The sequence below is a fragment of the Hakea prostrata genome, chromosome 2 (genome assembly GCF_041222555.1).
Source record: "Hakea prostrata isolate BN-2017 chromosome 2, UWA_Hpros_2, whole genome shotgun sequence".
Taxonomy (NCBI): Eukaryota; Viridiplantae; Streptophyta; class Magnoliopsida; order Proteales; family Proteaceae; genus Hakea; species Hakea prostrata.
The window spans coordinates 2305543-2326786 of record NC_142601.1 but is presented as its reverse complement, the minus strand read 5'-3'; the positions used below and the strand labels follow the sequence as shown (position 1 = coordinate 2326786).

Here is a 21244-nt window from a genome sequence, read left to right as displayed (position 1 = left end):
TCCAAACCCAACCAATCATGATTGGATATGGTATTCAGTTTCTAAAAATTGAGCCAATATTGGATTTGAATTTGGATCCCACTTCTCTATAGTTTAGAACAAATTCAAACATTTTATTTATTTATTTTGGGTTATCCAAACCAAGCTCCTGTAATCAAAACGAGTTGACACCCTTAGGATTTGTTTGGTTATTTGAATCCAAGGATTTCAAACCCTTAGATTCACGAATCAGAGATTTATACCTATTTAGTTGTAAAATATTTTCCTGAATTCGTGAAATCTACGGATTTCATTCTTTTAGGGCTTGTTTGGTTACTTGAATCCACGATTTATCCGGAATATTTTTGGAAATCTTTGGATTCATCGAGATTGAAACTCGGACGAATTATACCCGTTTGGTTGTAAAAATCTCCAGATTCATGAAATCTAGAGATTCACATTTTTACACTAAAAACGTGAATTTGTAGATTTATGGGTAACAGGTGAAATCCAGAGATTTCAAAAAAGCTGTACATTTGCCCATTCACAAAAATCACGTCGATCAAATAGTTTTTTAGGATGAATCCACAAATTTCATTCCACAACCAAACATTTAATTTTATAAATTATAACTCCATAGATTTGAAATCTCCAGACTCATGTAACCAAACAAGCCCTTACCTAAAAACGTGAATTATCCCATTCTTCTGTATTGCATGGATTCCACCCTAAGTATAAAATAAATGAAATTAGCCAATTGATGCAAAGTAACTGGATGAAACTCTACGAACTTCGATAGATTTGAAGTTAACCGAACAGTTAATTTTTTTAACCATGAATCCATATATTTGGAATCCATAGACTTTAAATCTCATTTCATTTTAAATCCCTGAATTCATGTTATCAAACGGACTCTTAGATCATGCCACTACAGAGGCACAATGATGACATCACTTAGGATCTTGAGGCTTGGCAAAGCAAAATTATAGTAAATGAACATTTACAATGCAAAAGCCCCCACAAATGCAAGATCGGAGGAGAATCGTACCATGAATTTCATGCTAAAGCTGATCCTGTTAGAACCCACAGCCAATATTTCACAGTAGTGATGAAACCAAGGGAAACCCGGAAGGTACAGTGGCAAGTTCTCTCTCTCTCTCTCTCTCTCTCTCTGACCTTGTTGAATTCCTGTTCTGTAATGCCTCCACTTGTACAGAATACCATTTCCCCCAAAGACAAATAAGATTTATGCGGCATTTTATTGGATGGATGCCATCAAATTTGACATTAGCAACTTCGGATATTGAATACTAAAAAAATGTTGCATTTAGCTTATCTTTCTTGGGCATACCAACACATTTTCTGTACTGAGTTTTCCTTTCCATGTTCCAATTTCCAAGGCAGAAATACAAACACTGATCATCTAATCATAGATAATGTTAGATACAATTCTAACTGCTTGCCGTTTTTCCAACCACAAGGCCCAACCACAACTGCCAAACTTTCTCTATACTTTCCATTAGCATGCAAGATCAAGTACTGTGTAACACCCAGTATTGCTGCTTCATTTCACCATCATCACCATTACCTACAAGATTTTGCTCCTTAGCTTTGATTCTCTATTCCCTGTGACAGGAAACATTACCCGGCTGTCACTCATCCTTGCTCTGCCCCTCAAGAGCACCCATTAGTAATATAAGAAAGCAATCAATCAGTAAAGAACCAAGTAGTCACAGTGGAGTATCTACAAAACATACACATGCACATCATCTGGTTGAGAGAAGCTCTCTCAATTCCCAAATAAGCACCAAGTCTTTATTGCTGAAACTAACATGTTAGATCCACTTGGCATGCTTGCTTCACTTATGTAGATCAGTTCCCAAGGTTTTTGCTATTAGTTACTTTTGTTTACCTGAAGGATGTATGTCTAATTCTCCGCAGTGATTTCATTTGTTCAGTCATGACTTACACAATTATGGAGTAAATGAGGTTAAAGCCTTTTCTCTCTCAGTTCTAAATATCACTTTATTTTGGGATCATTTAAATGCCAACCCAAGTACATTTGAAGAAACCAGGATAAGTAACAGATATTGTCAATCACATCTCAATCCAAATAATCATGTCCCATCTTAAGATAATTCACAGAAAAAATGAATACTTTTTGTTATAATCCAAGAATACGAATGTGTGCCTATATTAGAGATTTGACTGCATTAGTTCCAAAAAATAATAAAATTGAAAACCTTACCTGTGGAGATCCTCAGAAGAAGCTCCTTCACGAGCAAATTATTCAGCCAATTCAAGCTGAACCATACAGGACTGATTCTCCTCCTCTAGGAGAAAGTAACATGATTGTTATCTTGAACCTTGATCTGGTTTTGACCTTAGATGGTTTGGCCATTTCTTCAGTATTTCAGCTTCTCTAGCTATCTGAATATCTGAAGGTCGAATTAATTGATGTATAGCTTTAAAAATAAATCGGGGGAGCAATGCTATAGTAATTGTAAGAATGACGGTGAGCCAATAGGTAGCTGACTTAACAAGATGGTAAATTGTCCTGCAAAAGAGAAAACACTTACGCACTGCAAAGATAGTTCATGAAAAATCAATTAATACATAAAGCCATAAGACGAACCAGTAATTAGGAAATTTTGGTATAGTATCCAATACCACCAAACATACACCTGTGGTGACTATGGAACCCCAGGTTGCAATATGAGTGATCAAGAACCAACGTTGTATGTCCATTGCCAAGTGAATATTCACAAGAACAACAACCGTAATTGTCCATAGGCTGCCCAAACTCCAGACATCAATTGTACTGTCCTGATAGATGCAAACAGGAATATAAAAAAGAACAACACTCTGCCAAAGAGTATCTATCATGGTAATCCAGAACAGGCAAACATTGTAACTCTCTTGTCTATGCCCTGCTCCATAAAGCTTTGGATGCTGGAGCAAAGTCTTATGACTTAAATCCATGTCTAGAATACCAACAACAATGGTAGGGACAGAAGTATAAAGAATAGAATATAGCATACTACTCCAATCTGTTAAAGCAGAAGTAGTTGAAAATGCTGTGCATAATATGTACCTGCAACAAAAGGCAAACCAAACCACTCAAACCAAATTGCACCAAAAATCGATTGCTGAAAACTAAAGTAAAAGGTGTGAATAAACAATGAATGTTTCAAGTTAGTGAACAGAAAACCTCCAACATTTTAAATATTCAGTGACTCAGATTTCAGAAAAAGAAATAAAAAAGTAGAGACTCTCCACGAAGGCTCTGTCCGGTTGGATGTACAGCATTGCAAACTGAAAACAAAAATAACCCGAAAATTTTTCCAATTGTAGCAACAACAATTGTTGAAGGAACTCAGAACAATGTAATAATAAAGCAACAAAATTTTCAACCAAATCTATAGATATCGTGAAAAATATGGCAAAATGATTATTTACTTCACTTTTTTACTACAAATTTTTATGTATGATGATATTGGTCTTTCCTACTAGATATTGACTGTTACTGATGAGGATTGGTCCATGGGCCCAGGTGATGATCATGGTGGGGATGAAGCTCAGCCTTCTACAGTTGGTCGGGATCCGAACGAGACCCAACCTCCTAGTCAAGTTGGGACTTATATTGGCAATGATGGTGGAGATTTTGCTCCTACAAAAGCTGAGAATAGCAGTGTTGCAGGCACTGATGGTGCTGATGGTCACAATGGTGGTGGTGGACTTCTAGATCATTATGTGGTACCATTACCAGAGTCATTAAGCCCCATCAGTTTCAGGGGCATCCAAGTTAACAACATGCCACCTAGGATATGCACCATGGTGGCATACCTCTTCATAGGAGTCGGCCCTCCTCATCCACTGGGACTAGGTGTCACTAGAGAGGACCTTGTGGCCGGTTCCACCCATCAAGGCAAACAGACGTAGACATTGAGAGCATTTTGGGCTCCATATGTCATATGAGTGTTTGAACATTTGGTGGGAGTTCGTCTCAGAGGGGCTCAGAGCAAAGTGGAACATATTTTAACCCATATTGTCAGATGGTTGGCATGGGGATGCTTGCTTCATCTTATCCTAGTGTTGACCATGACTTGTCTTACTCAAAATTACAATTGAGTCACAGTACGAGATCTTCCTTCATTGATGACATGTTCTCCCACCCTATCCTTGTCCCTGCACACCAGCCAGCATATTCATACCCATCCCTGATGTCAGCAACACCATGCCATCCGTATGATAGCTGTGGTGGTGGGTAAGGTGGTAGTACATCTCAGACTCCACATCATGGTATGAGATCTCTCTGAGATCTCGCTTTTTGGCATTGGCGAGATGAGTTTTGGGTCTAGTCTAGAAAACTGTAAAATATTAAATCTGACTTCCAAGGGGTTAATCCTGTTGAGAAATATGAAATTGGTAGAATGGCTTATTGATCCATGATCTCAAGCCCTTTATTTATAATAAAGTGGAAAGTAGACTATTACAAGGAATAGAAGTTTACATGAATGCAAACTCTAATTTAACTCCTATACAAACTCTTATTAGACTCCTAATAGAATCCAACACTCCCCCTCAAGTTGAGGCATGGATATCACACATGTCCAACTTGACCAAAAAAGTATAAAACATCTGTCCAGGTAAACATCTGCAATTTGATCTTCAAACTTATAGATTACGTCTGCCTTATAGACTTCCATTTGATTTGTCCTCATCTTTACTGCAACTTTATGTCTCCAAGGAAGAACGCCTAAGTAAAAAAGGTAGAATCTTCAAATGTTGAGAAGACTAAATTTTTGCACAAATCTGAGGGAAAATATATTTTTGGGGTAACAATAACTAGGGTAAAACAGCCAAAGTGAAAGTTTTGATTTGTAGCAATGTTAGATCTTTAAAGGGAAAGTTTGCCAAGGGACAATCTTCAAAGGTAGGGGAAAATTTGTCAAGATAAGTGACAATCTCCAAAGGTAATAGAGATCAAGTTCTGCAAAGGTCAAACGACAAGTCTTTTGCAAGGTTAGATCTCCGAAGGGAAGATGTCAAGTTAAGGGGCAAATCTCCAGGGTTAACAGAGATCAAGTTCTCACGAGTCAAAAAGATAGCTCTATAGCAATGTTAGATCTCCAAAGTGGAAGATTGCGAAGGTAAGGGACAAACTTTCAAAGGTAACAAAGATCAAATTCTACATAAGGAACATGGTGGGAGATCTCGCGAGATCTCGGCGAGATCTCGCGAGATATCTCGGTTTCTTCATAAACCGAGACGAGATCAAGGGCGAGATCTGCGAGATGGGATATCTCGCTCGAGATCTCGCCATATCTCGCCATATCTCGCTATATCTCGCCATTCTCGCCATATCTCGCCCCAAATCTCGCCTATCTCGCGAAATCTCATTTTACCAAATTTTTGTAGATTTCAACCAAGTTTCACTGCCTCTCTTGCACATCTCAACATCAAGAAACTCAATCATCCTCTACTTGTCTTTGAACTTTGCATTATGACTTATATAAACTTCTACGGTTGTATACTTTTATCATTCTATTCTTGAGTTAAGATTGTAATACTCTTGAATGTTATCTTGTGCATTTAGTTATTTGTGTATTTGATACCTGTTTTCATTTATATGCCTAGGTTTTATATTACATGTTATATAACCTTGCATTCTCTAATCCTACAGCATTAATGGTTTTATATTATATGTTATATAACCTTGCATTCTCTAATCCTCCAGCATTTCGGTTTCACAATATGGGTAGACTTAGAAATCATATTTAGGGTTGTTTTCTCACAAATCCAAGGCCACTAGTGTGTTCAAAAGGCATCAAATAGGCTAAAACCAAGTTTTAGCCTCGGGACCTAAACCCACCGAGTGGGCTCCGGTTGCGCCCATGGCACTCTCGCCGGATCTCGCCGAGATGGTCGAGATCTCGGTTTTCTGGTGCGAGATCTCGCTCGGGCGAGATCTCCCACCTGTAGGAGTCCACGTGAAAGGCTTTGAATTGTGGTGTCTTCTTCTCCCCCTCCGTGTGGCATACACGTGGGAAGATAATAACAAAGGAAATTCCAATGGGGAAACTTGGAAAGGAAGAAATTGTAATGGTAAGATAAAAGTATCAGGAAAACAAATCTAAATAAAATGACAAAATTTGAAAGGGGGTTGACCGAGCCTACGGTGCCACTAATGAAGGTCTAATATTACCGAATGGACCGGATTAGAAGATGTAGTCAAAGCAGAAGTAGATCCTCCAATCGGCTCGAGCAAATAAAGTCCATTTACCACGACCAATCTCCTTCCCCAAATCCTGAAGTAGCTAGGTAGGAGTTGGTAGGGGTAGTAGAGGAAGCAGTGGTCGAGGCTATACCGGCAGTAGAAGAATGCATAATACGTCGCAGAGTAGCGAACTCCTCCTGCGAAAAACCAACGTCTGCAGAGGGTGTGGTGGAAACTGTCTCAGAAAGATTAGCCTTTTGTTTTCCTTGTCTTTGTGCTCGTTTTTGCTCAAAATCAGCAGGCTTCCCATGCAGTTTCCAACAATTTTCCTTGGTATGATATGGTTTGTGACAGTGCTCACACTTGACAATCTCCTTAGCCGGATTAGATTTAGTGCGAACAGATTGTAAAGTTGATTTCTCCATAATAGGAGTATGAAGCATGACTAATCGACGACTTTCCTCACACTGAACAAGAGCATAAGACTGTTTTAGTGTAGGAAAGGGAGAACGACTTAAGACTTGCACTCTGATCTGATCGTACTCTACGTTCAAACCTGCCAAGAAGTCATATACTCGAATCTTATCAATGTACTTCTTATATGTCGCCACATCATCTAGATTAGTGGGGTGATAATCCCCATAATGATCCAACTCTTGCCAAAGAGATCACAACTCAGCATAATAGTGGGCCACAGTTAGTTCCTTTTGGGTAATCTCATGAAGCTTCTTTCGTAGCTCATAAAACTCAGTGCATCATTCCCCAACCGTCCATATGTTTCGGTAGTAGCCTTCCCGCATTTGGGCTGCAGTATCAAGTAATAGGTAACCCCGGGCAATATTTGGATGCATGGAATTCAAAAGGAATGACATAATAAGAGAGTCGTTTGATATCCATTTATCCTGTAAAACACCTGCGGTAGTGGGTTTGATAGTAGTGCCCGTAATGTATCCAACTAGTCCTCTTCCAAAGAATAGTCGGTAAGCGGATCGAGACCAGATCAAGTAATTTGTGCCGTCAAATCTTACCGAAAGAGAATGAAAAGTGGAAAAATATTCGGATCGAGTGGGAGCAGTAGTATCATCAATAGTTGTCATGTTGACAAAATTATCTGCAGTTCTTCAGTCTTCACCCTTTCGAAGTAACAGAAACGTCGCAGAATGCAATAGCCAAACAACTCAAGACTTTTTTCTTTTTTTTTTTTGGTAAAGCAGAATAGTAGATTAGAAGAAAGAAAAAAAAATATCGGCCAAATATGCAATGGTCAGGTTTGGTCTAAATGTAAAGAGATTGGTCCAAATATGATGTGGTTTGGTTTAAATATAAAGACTTTTAGACAAATGTTGTAATGTTTGGTTTGGTTTAAAGGGTGAAAAGGGAACAGAGGGGTTTTGTTTCAGACAAAAGGTACCTAGTTTCTTGGAGATGGCGATGGTTACGAAATGCGGATTCTGTTCGGCTTCTCCCGAAGTAGCGAGAAAAACAACAGACAACAAGCGGCGGAAGTGGTGATTACTGTTCGGCTTCTCCTGAAGTAGCGAAAACAACGACAGAATGGGCAACGGAAGTGGTCTCATCCTCTCTCTCTCCTTTCCGTCTGGTTTGGTGGTAGAAAAACTGAAGAATGATAGATACCAGTTTGAGGCGCAGGAAACAAAGGGCTTTTCTTCCGCTTTTTTCTCCTCTTTTTTCTCTTGATGGCGCAGAAGCGAGAATGTAGATGATAATGACGATAGAAGCGGCAGAGTCCAGAAGCGAAGAACTTCGCTTTCTCTCCCCCCCGAAGCTTCGCTTTCTTTTTTTTTTTTTTTTTTTTTTCTCGATAGCGCAGGAAGCAGCGATGTTTGGAAAGAATCAGAAATTGCTACTGGTTTGAAGAACTGCGATGTTTTTGAAGAAAATCAAAGAATTGAAGTGGTTTGCGATGGGTTTGAAAAAAATTCAGAAGAAGGAGGTAGGTCTTTGTTTTGTTTTCCTAATCGCACTTAGGCATTGATGCCATGTTGAGAAATATGAAATTGGTAGAATGGCTTATTGATCCATGATCTCAAGCCCTTTATTTATAATAAAGTGGAAAGTAGACTATTACAAGGAATAGAAGTTTACATGAATGCAAACTCTAATTTAACTCCTTATACAAACTCTTATTAGATGGTATAGATTTTTCTAAAAATAGTTGGTTAACCTAGATTTCTAGAGAAGTCGATTAAAATGGATTTTTCCGAGGTGGTACGTAGGAAACAAAATTGTAACTAATAAACAGATAAGACTAAGAGCACATAGGGGATTGGGAGACTAAATGGATTAAGGAGATAATGTTATAGAAAAGATCAGGATAATTCCATCTTTAATGAGGAAATTTCTAGGACGGTGGAAGTTGCCTATAAAAAGGGGATTTGGTTGTTGGCTAATTTGCAAGAGGAGAAAGTAAGAAAGACAGTAAGAGAAAATCGTGAGGTGCTGTTGAAACACCTAGTCGTGTAGATTTCTATATTATTTAAGAAATTTTTTTAGTAAGAAATTATTTCTGTCTTAAAGTCTCTCCATTTCATCTTTTTTGTTTTTTGTTGAGTTTATATTTCCACCCCATTGCACCTATAAAAATTACCAAATCTCAACCCAGATCTCAGTTCTTGGTCCAACCACCCTTTTAAGTCCCACAACTCAAGCGAGACAGGTTGAGATCTTGACTTGTTTGGCCTCCTCTCACCTCCCATCTCGCCCACAACTTCCCACAACTCCCTCTCACCTTCTTCTTGTTAGTATTTAGGATAATCAATCACACACAATCAAGTAAAAACAATAAAGAAAAGAGACTGATTTACCCCAGTTCACCCTAACGTAGGGCTACGTCCAACTTTTAGGTTCTCACTATATTCGAGGCCCAAATTTTTATAAGGCCAATACAAGCTTAGAGGCGCTGCCCCCTACACCCCCGCTAGGGCGGCCCCCCAAACCCTTGCTAAATCGGGGGGGATGTTGTCAACAACAGAATGTGAAGCATGAGCCATACCCAACACTTCAGTTATGAACTCATGATTTATATTGAACTTATGATGGTCATATTATTGATGTTCTACCATACTCGTATGGATGGAATTCTGTTGGTATTTAAGTTATTTAATGCATCTTATCACTTGTTTTTCATTTATGTCCTAATAGTCCATTGAACTTATGATGGTCATATTATTGATGTTCTACTATACTCGTATGGATGGAATTATGTTGGTAATTAAGTTATTTAATACATCTTATCACTTGCTTTTCATTTATATGTCCTAATAGTCATATATTTCATGTTTTATAACCTTGCAAATTCATTTCTACAGCATTTCGATTTCAAACTAAGGGTTGAGTTAGAACTCAAACTTTAGGGTTGTTTTCACACAAATCTAAGGCCACCATTATGTTTAAAAGGCCTAAATAGGCTAAATACCAGCTTTGAGCCCAACCTGACCCTTAAAATCCCCTGAGATGGGCCCTTGAGTTCACTCGAGTTGGGTTGGGAAAAAATACCAAATCTCCCACTTTTTCTCAAGGGCAAGATTGCCTTTGGAGTGAGATCCGGTACCTTGCTTCACATTATGATGGTGACCCATATCCTAGGATTGGTTACTGATGATGCCACATATATGGAGGTGGTGTACTATTATGTTTAATGCTTCTCAACTTCCATGTCATGGGATGGCTATGTGGCACAAAGTGAGCATTGGATCCAACGGATATACAATGGATCAAGCCAAGCTGAAAAATCAACTTCTACTAGATTACGTCTTATTCTTATGATTGATGAAGTCTTGTGGAGTTGCGAACTTGTACTTTCTTCATTGTAATTTTAACCAAGTACTGAGTTTAGAATGCTATGAGTCATGACTTCTTGAGTTCTACTTGTTCTTGTAGTCGTTATTGCATTTTAATGAAAGTTTTTCAGCATTCTCTAGCATAATATCCATATTTACATTTGTCAAAATACATGTTCCAGATTTCCAGTTTCGTCAGCATACTACCAGGCATGTACAAATCAAGACCAGCACTTTGTGTTAGGTTTTAGTAAAAAGTAAAATTTCCATTGTGTTTAGTGGCCTCAAATTAGGCTGTACACCGAAAGTCAAACCCAAAAAACACCTAAAACCTCCAAAATAGCCTGTCTAAACATGGTACAAAGTTGTACCATATTTCGCCAAGAGCTCAGTATCTCAGCTGTCTCGACCAGGACAGCGAGATGAAACAAGATTTTGGACGATGGTTTTACTATAAATACAATACTGAACAAACTTTCAAGTTCTCTTATAATTTAAGCTTCTATTAATACATTTTTTGTTTAAAGAAAAATGGTTGTTGTAAACTCGTAGTCTACCTAGGTACCTCTGCATCTCACTCCCAAATCGAGTTCTCGGTTTGCATTAAAAGCTTCACTCCACAGTGCACCTAAAAATTTTGCATTTATGGAGATTCCCAAAACTATATACATCAGAAAGAGAAAGACTATCTATACAGATGGAAAGAATAACATACCAAAACAGCATCAACACAAATACAGCATTACGATAGAAGTTGTACAGAACCAAGTAACCAACACGCTGATAATTCCAGTGTCCATGCACAAGGAGCAATCTTTTAAGAAATCGAAACTGGCCCATGGCAAAGTCTGATGCCATCACTGCTTGTCGTCCTTCCTGACCACATATTCCAACCCCAACATCCGCCATTTGGATCATTGAAACATCATTAGCCCCTGTCACAGATGTTCCTGGTCAGTGGAAAGAAAGACTGCATTTTCTAGGTAAGGAATTCAGCAGTTACCGGAGCACAATGTAAGAAAAGACTAACTGAAAAAGAAGAAAAAGAAAAATCAATGCCATGGAGTGCACCACCATCTTAGGAGTATCTCAGTCAAATCAAAACCACAACGTTATCCCAAGTCCCAACAAGGAAGGTAGACCACATAAATCCTATTTTAATTCCATTCCATCAAATAACTAATGAAGACAAACACAAATGACATTATTATAAAATACGTTGAATGAAGCAGAAGGAAAACACATAGAAATCCCCAATGATAAAGATCTCGCTAGGCTCCAATCCACTTCCCCCTCCCCCACCCTATAAAAAAATGGGGGGGGGGGGGGGGGGAGAAATCAGATAAACTATCAAGTTGAAAAACTCACCATCTCCTATTGCCAATGTCATGTCATCAGTCCGGCATTTAATGAGATCAACAACCCCAGCTTTTTGCAGAGGTGCAACACGACAACAGAGGACAACCTTGCAGGTAATTGCAAGATCAAAAAGCTGAGAAAAGAATATTTAACATGTTAGACAACTTCATCCATGGATAGCATATTTGTCCAGAATCCTAAACATGCACACGAAAAGAAAAGAAAAGAAAAGACAAGAAGTCTAGATATCTCAAAAAATTTGAAAAATATTTGCAACAAAGAGCTTCCAAACATATAATTTGTAACTGATATTATATTTAAAAGGAGCAGACTCATGCCTCATCTTCAAGATCTTTCTCCAAAATATACACAAGGCTGTTCCCATCAATTACCAGAGCTAGTGGAGCACTTTTCATGCCTACCACTTTCTCAGCATGCCACTGTGATGCATCAGCAATCTCAAGATAATCATTTTGTTTATTTTTCAGACCCTTATTCCTAGAAATTGCTGATTTCACACCATATTTGGCCTTAGCATCAGCTAAAAGACGTCTACATGCACCTTCAGAAGTACCATTGATTACAATCTTCTGCATATCTGGGGTCAAGAGTCTGCATGAAAGACCGATTGAAATTGCAGTCTCTTGCTTATCTCCAGTAAGAACCCAGACATTGATTCCTGCTTGCCGAAGGCATTCAATGGTTTCTGGCACACCATCTTGCAGTTTGTCTTCAATTCCAGTGGCCCCAAGAAGATTTAAATTACATTCAATAAGAGCTGCAGTTTGACGTAGTTTTGTTGATCTCTCAGTCAGCGAAGTGCTTGCCTCCTCATACATCTCTTGCCACTCCTCAAACTCTGCTGCAGTAAGATCCCTTGCAGCAACAACAAGTGTGCGCAAACCTTGCAACGAATATTCCGTCAAATGACTCTCTGTTGCATTTTTTATATTGGCTCTGTGATCAACCTCATCGATCGGTTTCTCTAAAATATTGAGCATTGAAGTATCAGCACCTTTCACTAGAACCTTTACAGAATTGTCAGGAAATCTAATGACGACTGACATTCTCTTGCGCACGCTATCAAACTCTTGCAGGCCTATCACATCCAACCTACATTGAATATAGAAACCACATCATTACAAAGGCGCAAGTACAACCACAATCCTTTTCTTTTCTTTTCTTTTTTTGGAGAGAAATAGATTGACAAATGACAAGCATGAGAATTATGGTCACACAAGAAAGGTGCAAACAACTACAAAACCATATCAGAGGCTGAAAAGATTCAAGATAGAGTATCCCCTCAAATTGACTAGGAAAGACAGGTTGAGTCCTTCCCCATCTTAATATTTCAACCCAGGTTCCAGTTCGACAGTTCTGTTGGATAATAGACAAAAAGTTTATGCATGACAGACCAGTCAATTGCCCTCCAAAAGAAAATTAAGTGATAAAGCACTCTACCTTACTTTCTCACCATTGACATCAATCACAATGTGCCCAGAAGTACGCTCAATAAGAGTGTAACCATAAGCTGCAGCTGCAGTAACTAAAGCTTGCTCATCGGGAGATTCACCCTGATAGTCAATACCTTCAACCTTTTCATTTAAGTGACTCATTGCACAAGTTAAACTGTGTTGGATTGGGATAACAGTATTACAAGCTGCCAGAGTAAGGAAAAACTCGTGTGCAGCCACTCTCTCATTTCCATCCAAGTCTTTATGCAATAATTTCACAAGTTCGGGATCAGTGACGACCTCAGACTTTAGCTTCCATCTCTTTCCAGCAGCTCTGGCTGCAACAAGTAAAGCAAAATGACAGGATCAGAATACAAAGTTCAGTAAAATTTGACAAACGTGCTCTGTAGTGCAAGTTTTCTTCTCATCAAGTATCCTTTGCCACCAAGTCAGCCAGCTGCCTCTCAGCACTTGGCAGGAAAGCGCATCTGCTGGAAATACATTGGAGCTGGGTATTCAACAATTGACCAAGCCACCTTCAGATGCTCTTTTACAGTAAAAAGGCAGCCAAAAGGAGACAGAACAAGTTGCAGCAAAGGATCCAGATTCAGCTCATCACTAATGATGTAGAACAGAAAACATGGCATGAATAGCAGTAATTCATAATATGATAATAACAGGACTAAAGTATAAGCTGTAAAATAAAAAGGAAATGTATAAGAATATGCAATCTGTAAAACCTTCATGAGAACTGAAAGAGATCTACTCACATATTTTCGAACTAATGTTGTATTTACAGTCTGTAGACATAATTACAATTATTTAGTCTCCCAGAAGGGTAGAAAATAACGCACTCATGACCCATTTTACGTTCTTCATTATTTGTAACAGTTCTTTATTTTTGGGTTGGAAACTTTCTATTCTGTAGATATTCATTCCTGAGCTTTTAGAAATAAATAAGGCAGAGGGGGTCTTTCGAATGACTATTTGTATCTTTATTGCATTAGCTAAAGCTTATTTGTTCCTATTCATTCCTTTCACAACAAGATGGACTTTGCCTAGGATAAAAATGGACCAACTATTAAAACTCAATGCAGCACTCTCAGGCAGTTTTATGGCACCATCAAACATCCTCATCTGAATGCAAAGTCTAATTTCAAGCCAAAGTATCAACATGTATATTCACTTGCACTCTGAACTATTTGCAGAAAAGTGCTGAGAAACAGCCCACTTAACAAGAGCCTCAGGACATCTTTCCTGACAGCCACATTTGGTGCACAAGGAGCTCCATCCTCCTCTATGCACATGTAAAATTCCCAAACAATTATTAAACCATAGCCAAAAGAATAGTTGTCTATTTTGTGAGTTGCTGACCAGACCATATCATGACTATAATAGATAGAGGAAAACGACTTTGAATTATCCCCTTAAGTTGTCAAATCTCAGTGTCTAATTCAATCAATACCATCCCTTGGATGCATCTCCATGTATGTTTGATAGTCTATCATGCTTCATGCTACTGCTTACCCTGGCCACACTACAGCACCTTGCAACTGCTCAAATTTTCAAAACTCTATTTTCCCCATTTGGCATAGTCTGTTTGAGCTAAAATTTGATAGGTAGCAGAGACCTTGTGGTCTAACTGCCCACAGAAAATTTGGGTCCACCTAAATGTTACCATACTGGTTCTCATCATTTCTTTGTCTTTAATGGATGTGCTTCAGGAAAAAGTTCCTTTCTTTTCCCTTATATCTCCTTAAGGGGAGAATCTTAGTGAAAAGGTTCCAGTTTTTATTTTCCTTTTAGATATTTCTCCTAAGATTCCTGCAGATGATCCTCCTTTCAAAGATAGAGTGGTTGGATAGGAACAGATGGAGGAGGATGTGCAGGGAAAGCGACAACCCTTGAAGACTTATCAAAGAAAAGAGCAAGAACCCCCTTTTGTGCCAAGCCATTTGGAAGCTTCAGCTCCTAGTCCTAAGGTACAAGTTCTTCCAGATGAGCCTATCTCTTGCCCTAATTTGTACCTACCAATTGAATTGAGAAAGCAGCCACGGGCTTGCACCAAACATTATATTTCCAATTATGTTTCATATCAATCCCTATCCCAAGAATTTCAGAGTTTTGTTTTCTCTTTGTCCTCCATTTATGTTCCTAGCACTTGGCAAGAAACATTATCTCTCTCAAACTGAAAAGAAGCAATGGATGAGGAAATGCGAGCTCTAGAGAAAAACAAAACATTAGAGTTGGTGATTTTGCTTGCAGGATAGCGAACTGTTGGGTGCAAATGGGTGTTCATTATCAAGCATAAGGCAGATGGGACTTTTAAGAGGTATGACAGCCAAAGGCTTTACTCAAACTCATGGAATTGACTACTAGGAGACGTTTGCCCCTGTTGCCAAGATGAGCGCAGTTCATGTTGTCCTTTCATGTGCAGTGAATAAGAGGTGGAGCTTACAACAATTAGATGTCAAAAATGCTTTTCTGCATAGAGAACTTAAAGAGGAGGTGTACATCAATGTGTTGCTTAGGTATTCCACTGCTAATACTAATGGGAAAGTTTGCAAGTTGAATAAGGCATTATATGGGCTAAAGCAATCTCCAAAAGCGTGGTTTGGAAGGTTCCATAAGGCCATGATCCCTAATGCCTATAAGCAAAGTAATGAAGACCACACTTTGTTCATTAAGAGAGATGTTTCCCACACTATAGTACTTCTAGTGTATGTGGATGATATTGTGATTACAAGCAACAATGTGGGTGAAATTTCAGCTTTGAAGACCTTTTTGAAAACTGAATTTGAGATTAAGGACATAAAAAGCTCAAATATTTCCTAGGACTGGAGTTGGCATATTGACCAGCGGTGTATCTCTCTCTCAGAGGAAGTATACTAGGGATCTGCTTAAGGAAACTGGGATGTTGGGATCTAAGCTTGTTAAAACTCCTAGGGAGCCTAACCTACACTTGAAGGCAAAAGAAGGAGAACCAATTGACAAGACAAGGTATCAAAAATTGGTGAGAAAATTGATCTATCTATCTCATACCAGACCAGACCAGACATTACATTTGCAGTCAGCCTTATCAACTAGTATATGCATGATCCTTACTCCTCAGAGTTGGATGCAATGTATCGTATCATAAGGTACTTGAAGGCCACTCCAAGAAAAGGAATTTTGATATCAGCTCATGGACACTTGAAGATTAAAGCATATACAGATGCAAACTGGGCAACGTGTCTGGATGATAGGAGATCTACTTCCAAGTATTGTGTGCATGTAGGAGGTAACTTGGTAACTTTGAGAAGCAAGAACAAGGTTGTGGTTGCAAGGTCCAATGCTGAGACCGAATTTAGGGCATTTGTGAGTTAATATGGCTGCCTAAAGAGATTGGTCAAATTCGGAGGTTCTTATACAATTGTACTCAGATAGTAAGTCAACAATCCACACAGCTCACAATCAACTACAGCATGACAGGACCAAGCATATGGAGATTGATAGACATTTTATCAAAGAGAAGATTGAGGTTGGGTTTATTCGTATCATATTTGTCACCTCAAACAGTCAACATGCTAATGTGCTTACAAAGAGCTTAAGCACCAAGATGTTTAATAGTGTCATTGGCAAGTTGGGCATGATAAACATCTATGCTCCAACTTGAGGAGGAGTGTTGAAAGGCAAGGCAGAATCGAGTGTTAGTAGATCTAGTAGATATGGGTGTGATTTGGATATTACAAGATTCAGTTTCTATTTTTCGATTTTGCTTGGATCTTCAAAATCTTTAGGATCTTTCATGATTTCTTGTAAGATTTCCACACTGAAAAGATTTGATTTGTTCTGTATTTGATAAGTTATGAGTAGAAATGAAGTTCTTATTGAGTCCTTCAAACACAAGTCAGGAAATCACCAACTCTTTCAACAGGTCCAATTTTCACATTATAATGGCCGACATGAAAACATAATTTATTCAAAACAAAAGCCAGAAGGGGCCAGCCAATCTGGAGAAAAATATAAAATATGGCTCTACCTGAAATGGAAGCTTCCTGCATTGTGACATCTGTGGTGTTAGAGGAGCTTCCGTAATCCTTCCCATACACACTGGCTCTCCGGAATTCCATTTTATTCTCAGTCAATGTACCCGTCTTATCAGCAAATACATAGCGTATCTGTCCTAGATCCTCATTTATATTCAGCGATCTGCACTGAAACCTTGAATTGGAGCTACTGTCATACATATGCATATCCTCTATCATGAAATAGGATTGTCCCAACCGGACCATCTCCATTGTAATATACAGAGATATTGGAATCATTATCTGAAACACTATGATAGAACTCAAAAATGAGAAGAATGTCTCCATAGCAATTCCATAATATTTATGTGGTTTCCCATCAAAGGGTCCATTTTGAAAATATCTTTTACGATAGTATGGCAATGTATCAAGCTGCATTTTATGTCTTTCAAGCCACAGGACCATCCCAAGTGCCACAATAGAACACATGATTAGAAGAAAAACAGACAACCATAGGGTTTCCCTATTCATGTAACTTTCAAGTCTGCTTCTCTTGGAAGGGGATGCTGTACTGTTCAACATTGCTTTTGTATCCTGCCCAGCATAAACAACAACACCAATTACCCATTCAGTGTTCTTCAGCTGGCATCCTCGCAAGATGATGTTGGATTGGCTGAGGGAAAATTTCTGCCGGTTGAACTCCATATAAGCTGTAAACTCATAAATATTCCTGTTAGGCTGCTCGCATTTGATAAGCCCTGAAATGGTGTGTCCTTCAAAAACAATTAAAGCTGTTTCCTGCCGGGCATATCTTGTTTTCAGGTTTGACTCACCATCCAAATTTATTGTCTGGATATAAGCTATTCCACTTGGATCACTTGTCGCCAGCAAAACCATGTCAGTTGGAATTGATTCATCGGCACGTACTTTTACAACCTCACCAGCTTGTATCTTTCTCCATTGCTTCAGCCTAAACTGACCAGATTGAAGCACTAGAGCCTCACGGTTGTTCTCATTCTGGTCTGATCTGTGTCTCCGCCAATCTTCATACCCATCCTTCATTGCCGTGACACCAAGCACTAAGAGGAGAGGAAAAAGCGAAGCTGTTCTTCCAAAAACAGCTAGAGGCGGGAGCTGGTTCAGAGCAGCAATAGCTAGGAAATACAAATAAGCAACACGCTGGAACTGGATGAAAATATTCTTGGGCAGGAACGTGATCACAGTGTACTTGCTGGTTATAACCTCATTTCCTGCGAACTCGCACTTTTCATTTGTCGTCTTTGGATCATTAACATAAATTAATCTTGGATTCTCTCCAGGTGAGAAATTATCTTCAAACTGCACACTTTTGTGACGGATACGCCGAGATTTGCTCCCTCCGTCCTGAACCAGAGGTATCCCAGAAATTTTAACTGATGCAGACTTTTTCTGGAGCTCCATTGTATCCCGGAGTACCGAATGCCTCTTTTCCTTCTTGGGGCATTCCGACAGAAACTCTGGTACGATCTGGGAGCTCTCTGATTGGAACCTTTCTACGGTCACAGCAGAATCAACGTGATCGATAGGTTTCTGATACCAATCTGAATCTCCAAGGGGAACAGTATCATTGTCCTTTCCATCTGAAAAATTGCTTTGAACGTCATCAGAAACGGAAGATGCGAATGAAGTAGTGGGGTAGTGGCAGCTCAAGGAGACATCATTCAACGGCGCCGGATCAGGCTCCACAGACGAAGGATCTGATTTACTAGAAGATGATGACAGCAATGGTTCGCTGGAAGTCATAAATAATTATCCACCGAACGCATTGCAAAAAAAATCAGGAAGGAAATTTTGGATTTGTATAGATTATTTTCTGAACGAAAATCGGTGGCCTAGAGCTAATTTCTCCCCCTAGTATCCTCGGCCATTTAAGTTCTTCGACAATGCGTAACAGGAGGGCACACACTGCAATATTTACTACAACATCTCAACCTCTTAACCCGTCCATCATATCTTCTTATTGAACGTTGAAACATAAATAACGTCAATCCTTGCTATCTTGATCGCTTCACAATGTCCTTCCTTTATTCCCTAGCACGAAATTGTTCATAATCCTCGCGGTTCAACCAGTAAGAATTCCTATAATTTTCTGTTAATTTCGTGATACCTCTGTTGCAAGTTCGGAAAACCTGCTGAACGTGTATCACGGAATCGCGCACATCAATCAAAACCTGTTGTTCTGGATAGGATTTCGGTCTTTTTTTGTTCAGATATTGCGATCTCTAAGCAACTAACGTAATTCAACCATGTATTTCATTTGAAAATTTGCCAACGCCAACTGAATACCTAAAAGACTAAGATCATCGTCCCCTGAAAAGCCACAGCAGAAATGACATTTAACAAACTAAATCCAAAAAACTTGGAAGCTCAGTTGATCGGTAGCACAAACCTGATCGTTTCTGTAAATACTTCTCTAATTTACTCAATGGCTTTTCGGCCGGCAGATTCACCAGAGAGCTAGGGTTTTCTCCTATTTTCCATCTTTCCAGGGGGACGGTGATTCTGAAACAGGTGAGAGAAAACGAACATAGGGCTTGAAGTGCGAGAAAATCGCGAGATGAGAAAAACAGTGAGAAGGACGAGCGGAAGAGCATGATTCTTGGTTTAGCGTTGTCTCCGTTGTTAATCCGTTCGCGTTTTTGGACATCCCGCCCTTTTTCAAGTACTAGCACCATTTGGAGTTTCAATTTTTTTTATTAAAATATTAACCCATACCTGTCCTTGTGTGTACGGATCAGATTTTGGTTTCCAAGAAAACGGCCGCATTTGCACGGTTGTGCCAGCAACCTCAAGTGGGTAAGGATTTTGCTTCGGTTCCGCGTGGGATTTTATACCGTTGGATCGCATATTTCGGTTGAGATTTCGATCTTAATCTTTGTTTTTCAACTGATATTAATCCAATAGCCAAGGATATCTCGCTGAATGGTTTAAGTGCTTAACCCATTTATTGCGCTAAACCCAAGCAAAATCAAGTGGTTGAAGGGCTTGTGCAGTCTAGCTGTATGTGTAGCAATACTCTATAATCATTGAAGGTTCCTTATCAATAATGATAAGCACCTCTGGCGCAAAAAAGCTTGAGTAAATGCATAAGACTGTCTTACAAAATTCCAAACCGTCATATATGAGATCTTAATTCGACGGTCTAAAATGCTTACTAGACAGTCCTATGCATTTAATGCGCAATGCCTTGTTGGACAGACTAAAGCAAGATCCCCTCTTGGTGAAGAGATAACGACTCACGAGTTCAACCTTCTATCATCTCCATAATCTAAAAACAATTATACCCTTTTGTTTGTGGCTACGTCTGTAACATTTCCATATCTGCTACACATGGCATGATTCTAAAGCAAGGGTTTAATTGGTAAATTTAGTTATTTTATGTTAGTACTTAAATAACTTCCAATTTTACAAGAATCCACTCCTGACATATGTTAATTTATAATATAATACAAGATGGGAGGAGGGGGGAGAATCCAGCCCTAGTCACTCGATTCTCTATCTTTAGTATTGCTCCTCTTCTTCTTATGTCCCTTCTCTCATTTTCTGTGGGCAAAACCCTTTAATTCCACCTGGTTTCTCTAGACGCTCTTTTGAATTCTCTCAGGATTAAGTCTGGCTTATGTAACATTATTATGCATGAACTTCCATATGTGATACGATAGGTAAGTTGATGTTCAATGCATTGATCTCTTACCTCTGGTGGACCGCCAATCTTGATTCTTATAGGCGATTTGGTGAGCTATTTATTTTGATGTATCTTCCAAGCTTCAATCCCATCTCCAACCCTAAGTTGCGACACCCAGGAAATAGAGATATTGTTTTCTCCAGGCTTTTAGGTTCTCCTTTTTTGCCAAGCAGTAGATTTTGATTGATCCCCCCTTCACTCTTCCTCTCCCTCTTTTGCATATTCTATTTTCCTTGTTTGAGAAAAGACATATTGTTGCTCCCCCATTTGACTCTTCGAGTGAATCGTGCTCAATCCCATTAAAGATTCAAGAATCTATTTACAGAAAATGAGAGTGAGTGCAAGGAGACTTTGGTAGTCATCACCTGCCTCCACACTTAAGCCAAATTCAAGAACAATGCTACCTCAGGTTGGGCTTTTAAATTGTAGGAACTTTGGAGCTAGTGAAATAGAGTGGGAGCAAAATGAGCATTAACATCGAATGTGGTGGTTGAGGAGGTATTTAGAGTAGAACCTGACTTAAGAGTGGTTGTTAGATCGTTCACTAGAGATGGATCCCTTGATCAACAGGATAGCAGTAGGGCTTGACATGATAGATCTTACACTACACTATTGACACTTCGGTGGTAGCGTCGCCTAATAGGGATGTCCTCATAGGTCAACGTATCTCTGACTAGGTATAGAACTATCATACCTTGATT

At 39.1% G+C, this 21244-nt stretch overlaps 1 protein-coding gene across 2 annotated transcripts; it reads right to left on the bottom strand.

Annotated features, from left to right (window-relative positions):
• Positions 1–1171: 1171 nt before the first annotated feature.
• Positions 1172–19505, bottom strand: LOC149023239 (phospholipid-transporting ATPase 1-like). 2 transcript variants are annotated; one of them, XR_016171509.1, is made up of 8 exons: positions 16834–19505; positions 12820–13150; positions 11697–12471; positions 11368–11491; positions 10715–10934; positions 2615–3073; positions 2228–2536; positions 1172–1605 (listed from the first exon to the last, which is right to left on the bottom strand). XR_016171509.1 is itself a non-coding variant. In XM_089143791.1 (7 exons), the coding sequence occupies exons 1-7, from the start codon at positions 18599–18601 to the stop codon at positions 2335–2337; spliced, it is 3879 nt and encodes a 1292-aa protein (XP_088999917.1). In that variant the 5' UTR covers positions 18602–19505; the 3' UTR covers positions 1639–2334. The 2 variants fall into 2 exon arrangements, 1 of the variants encoding a protein (XP_088999917.1); XM_089143791.1 differs by lacking the exon at positions 1172–1605 and having other exon boundaries at positions 1639–2536.
• Positions 19506–21244: the final 1739 nt, after the last annotated feature.

Coding starts and splice junctions, on each gene's coding strand:
- LOC149023239 (XM_089143791.1), bottom strand. CDS start 18,601: ATGACTTCCAGCGAACCATTGCTGTCATCATCTTCTAGTAAATCAGAT. Junction 3,074..10,714: donor TTTGTGTTGATGCTGTTTTG/GTATGTTATTCT, acceptor CTTTTGTTGCAG/GTACATATTATGCACAGCAT. Junction 2,537..2,614: donor CCAAAATTTCCTAATTACTG/GTTCGTCTTATG, acceptor TCTCTTTTGCAG/GACAATTTACCATCTTGTTA.